We start from the raw sequence: 4,755 nt of genomic DNA on the forward strand, positions 1-4,755 counted from the left end.
AGATCGTACCATTAAAATCTCCTTTCAATTTATACGTCTTATTGTTAAAAGTTAGACACTTGGCTTTTCATAATTAAATCATCACGTCAAGAGATAATATTTTATGATTATTACATAATTTATTCACTTAGAGAGATCCTAAAATATTTAGGATTAAACTTTTTATTTTTTTACTGTGTTTATTTTTTACAGTGTTATGATCTGTAAATACCTCCACATTATAAAGACACCAACTGAAATACATATATTGATGGCTCATTATTTAAATGTACAAGCCACAAACATACAATAAAATATATACATAAAAAAGGAAACCAGAGCTTCAAAGCCTCAAAAACTAAATAGCGAGCCAACTCTTATTGTAAATAGCAAATATGTAGGATTGAACTGCCATGGATTCAGAGCACAGACTCACTGAGCTTCTTTGTAACACACATCTCCATCACAAATCCATCCTTCTTTGGGTTTCTCTTCTGCCGCCTCTTCGTTCTCAGGTTTGGTTCCTTTCTCTTCTTCCATAGCACACTTGGGATGCAGATCGAAGTCACAATCTTTGCAATGAAATGCCCAAACGTCACCCGGTTCTTCACACCCATCGCATCCATACCGCACACGTCGAGTTAGTTCGAGCTCGTGTTCATGTGATGGATGTTTCAACTTCTTAGGCCACCCCTTTGCCATCTCCTCAAGCTGTGCCTCGAGCTCCTTCAAGCGTTCCTCACTGAAGGGATACGCATCGGCTCCATGACGCATGACAAGTTCTCTGGCTTCAGTTGTCACAGTCCGGCCAGATGGCCCAAGTGCAACGACCATAGGGATGCCCTGAACTTTAAAAGTGCGCGACAGAGACGATTTCCTCTCATCTCCAAAGGGGAGTGCCAGCCATGGCATGTTAGAAAAGAATTCCTCGAATGAGCTTTGGTCCCTGTCACTGGAGATGAAAATCACCTCAAATGCATCATCTTTAGCCTTAATTTGGTGATAGGCTTCGACGAGTTTTGGCATGAAAGCGCGGCATGGGGGACACCAATGTGCTGAAAAGTAGAGGAGGATGGTTTTCCCAACAAGATCAGAAACTGGAACCTGAAAAGAGAGAGGCTTGTTAGTGATCTCCACAATGTGTGAGAAAAAGTGAGCAGGCAGGCTAAACATAACTTGTGATGTATTAAAACTCTTGGCAACCTAACCTTGACTCCATCTTTTCCAATTACAAAATCAAGGTCTCCTGAAACCAGAATTGACTCCAAAGTTTGTGCTTCCCGCTTCGCCTTTTCTATCTCCTCAAGCTCAGCAAGCTTTTCTGGAGTAAAAGGGTATGCTTGAACGCCATATTCTTCAATGGTCTCAGCAACATCCGATTGAAGAGTCTTCCCATCTGGGCCGATAATGACCACTGAGGGTATAGTTGAAAGATCAAAGTACCGAGCCAGCTTCCCACAGCTCTTGTCCTTGAAAGGCAGAGAAAACCAAGGCATTCTCGCAAAGTCTTCCTTGAAGGAGTCTTCTTCTTCATCATCAAGGCGTATCATCACAACCTCAAAGTTCTCCTCCTTTGCCTTCAATTTCTCATAAACTTCAATCAGTTTAGTATTAAACCGAAGGCATGGACCATATGAAGACACTGAAAAATAAAGGCCTACAGTCTTCCCTTCAAGCTCAGAGACGGGCACCTAAACAGAACACACACAGAATATTTTGATATCACAAAATACTAATAACTTTTAAGAATTATATAATAACAAATAGAAGGAACTGAACTGTGAGTGTTTTCAAAGTATTTTGACCTAAGCAATTGAACCTTACCTTCTTGTCATCCGCTGAGATCACAAAATCACGAGAACGGGAGACTAGAACAGATTTAAGGGATTGTTCCCTCCTAGCGGCTTCCTCCTCTTCTTCAATTTCTTTGATCTTTTCTGAGGAAAAAGGATAAGCATCAACTCCATAATCCTGAATTATCTGAACTCCATCCTCAGTCGAAGCCTGCCCATTTTCATCAAGGATCACGAGGTGAGGTATCCCCATCACCTTAAACAACCCATCCAGGTTGTCACGTGTGTCTGAATCAGAAAAGGGGATAGCAAGCCACGGCATCTTGGCAAAATACCCCTGGAATGATTCTTCATCTTCATCCCCCGAGACAAAAACAATCTCAAAATTGCCATAATGTGACAGTTCAGTGTAAACATCCACTAGATTGGGGGTGAAGCGTCGGCACGGACCACACCAGGATGCTGAAAAATATAGCCCAACCTTCTTCCCCTTCAGACTCTCAATTTTGACCTGCAAGATTCAAAATTTAGCACATTTTCAGAAACAGATATAACTACTGCTCAAACAAGGGAAATTTACGGAAGCAAATGAAAGTTTCATCCACATCAAGAACAAGCATTGAAATTGATGGCTCAGACGCTACAAATATCAATTTTCTCCAGCGAACCTATTAATTCCAACACTCAGTTCAACAAAAATTCATACACCTGGCATGGACGGTCGCCCTCACTATCTTACCCCAACTCCCATAAGATTCAGACAACAGCTCCTACCAAAATTTTTACATTAATGAAGGCATGTAAATCCGGTTCTATCTTCACTGGCACAAACAAATTATCAAACATTAACCAACAAATATACCCAATGCCGGCCTGAGATTTTGGGGGCACTAAGTGAGCTCATAAACTAAAATTTAATTGAGTCCTTAGACTTTCAGGACTTTAAATAGAACTTTAAATCAAATTTGATATTAACGATTTACACCATTAACTTTCAAGTTTAAAAAAATTTGATTGAACACGTTCAAAGATTCAATGACTAAAGTATTAATTTTTCATGCAAAATTTCGATACAAGAATATTATTTAGTGGTTAAAAAATATTAAAATGTAGAAAAATTAACTAAGGTATTAATTTTTTCTACAAAATTTATGAAATTGATATTTATTATTTAGCAAACATTAAAATGTAAAAAAAATCACTCAACATTAATTTTTCTTACAAAATTTGTGAGATTAATATTTATTATTTAAAAAATATTAAAATATAAAAAAAAATCAAACGTATTGGTGCTTGAACTAGTGACCTAAGAAAGTTTTGATTGACAACCTACCACTCTACTAACTAAATTTAAATAAAATCGGTATAAATTATGTATTCTAATATATATTTAAAATATATATTCAAATTTAATTTTTGGAGAGCCTCATATGCGCCTTAGAAGATGGTTCTCTATTAATCCCGATCGTATCCATTAACATAAATATCATAAACACACTGATAAATTCCGGAAAAAGGTCCAAAAGAAGATGGTTCTTTAAACTGCCAGAAACCTAGGAATTGTAGGAAAGAAAAAAGGAAAAGAAGGAAGAGATTTGACCTGATCCCCATTGTTGCGAATGAGGAAATCCCTCTCGGGAGAAGAGAGGACGGATTGAAGATCGTGGGTTTCGAATCCGTCGTTGTGGGGGGCATCAGCTTGGCCATGTTCGTGCTCCATTTTGTCTCGCTTTTAGTTGGATTCAGACGAGGCAGAGGATTTTGAGTGAGAGCGAGAGAGCTTCGAAGCCAGTGCATATTTAAATTCGCCGTTTGTTCCAGATTTTTCTTCTGGATTGGTGGGCAAGAAAGGAATCCATGTCCGCGTAAGGGCAACGGGGGACGACTCCTCCGGAACGCCAAGTCCAATCCAAGTCAGTTAAATCATCGTATCGAGCTGAGTAATAGAATCTGTCTCACCTATCACTTGTCATTGCTTCTCTATTACGTAAATAATAATAATAATATTCTATAAGTTTGGTGTGTGATAACTAATAAGCATACGGTTCTGGATTCTTCTTTAACTAGTAAGCATATGGTTCTAACTTTCCAAGGCATGTCCAATCAAACTAGGAACCGTGGAGGGTTAATTGTCCAATCATGGTCCATAGGTGGAAGAGGGCTTGTTTGCCTTTTTTTAGTTAGGTCTTTTTTGGTTTTATTACGTTATATATTGTACTGTAATTATTGTGTTATGATAATAATATTTAGTACAAATAGTATTTGGTAACTAAATTTAATATTGTGTTTATTATTTTTAAAAGTAAGTAATAAGTCTCTTTTTAATTAGAGATGGATCCAAAAATTTTATATAGTAGGGACAAAATTTATAATTTAAAATTAGCATATATAGAATTTATAAATTGTAAAACTTCACTTAATATAAAAACAATATTTTTATGATATATTATTATTTCCTAATTTTTTGACATTTTTTAAAAAAATTTACTCACCTTAACTTAATCTCAAGGGCTTCTTCGGTATGCGTGCTCTGACCTTAAAATGCGAGCTCGATCAATTTTCTGCCTTCGACCATGCTCCTTTATCTCTAAATTAATTCTCTGAATTTTTTAGAATTTTTCGAGAATATTTTCCTATCTTTTAATATTTTTTCTTATTTTTTCTTTTTCTTTTTCTTGTTTCTTCTTCTTCTTCTTCTTCTTTTCTTCTCTTTCCTCTATTTCCTGCACAAACAACCATGTCGCATGCATAACCGTCGCCTGAACCTCGCTGTCGGCCTCCTCTGAGCCTACTAATCGCCGCTACCTTGCCTTGTCGACCGCCCATGCTCCGCCCGTGCTACTAATCGCTACTTGCTACTCGCGGCTGTCATGGCTGGAGCTTTACGTAACCAACTAGAATGCATGGCTGCCGCCGGCCACTTCTGTCATCATCCACAATTGACCCTCTCTCACTCTCTTGATCTCTCTCTCTTGGATCTCTT

At 37.7% G+C, this 4,755-nt stretch overlaps 1 protein-coding gene across 1 annotated transcript; it reads right to left on the reverse strand.

Moving 5' to 3' along the window:
• Positions 1–200: 200 nt before the first annotated feature.
• On the reverse strand, positions 201–3,740 carry LOC127809909 (probable nucleoredoxin 1). Its single transcript, XM_052349083.1, has 4 exons — positions 3,373–3,740; positions 1,804–2,283; positions 1,188–1,670; positions 201–1,083 (listed from the first exon to the last, which is right to left on the reverse strand). Exons 1-4 carry the CDS (start codon positions 3,490–3,492, stop codon positions 412–414), a joined length of 1,755 nt encoding a protein of 584 aa, XP_052205043.1. The 5' UTR covers positions 3,493–3,740; the 3' UTR covers positions 201–411.
• Positions 3,741–4,755: the final 1,015 nt, after the last annotated feature.

Source organism: Diospyros lotus, chromosome 9 (genome assembly GCF_014633365.1).
Source record: "Diospyros lotus cultivar Yz01 chromosome 9, ASM1463336v1, whole genome shotgun sequence".
Taxonomy (NCBI): Eukaryota; Viridiplantae; Streptophyta; class Magnoliopsida; order Ericales; family Ebenaceae; genus Diospyros; species Diospyros lotus.

Bases quoted from the DNA above. Each gene is read 5' to 3' on its own strand.
- LOC127809909 (XM_052349083.1), bottom strand. From the start codon at position 3,492: ATGGAGCACGAACATGGCCAAGCTGATGCCCCCCACAACGACGGATTC. The intron at 2,284-3,372 runs GTCAAATCTCTT...TGAATCTTGCAG, and splicing joins TTCGCAACAATGGGGATCAG to GTCAAAATTGAGAGTCTGAA. The intron at 1,084-1,187 runs GTTAGGTTGCCA...CTCTCTTTTCAG, and splicing joins TTGGAAAAGATGGAGTCAAG to GTTCCAGTTTCTGATCTTGT.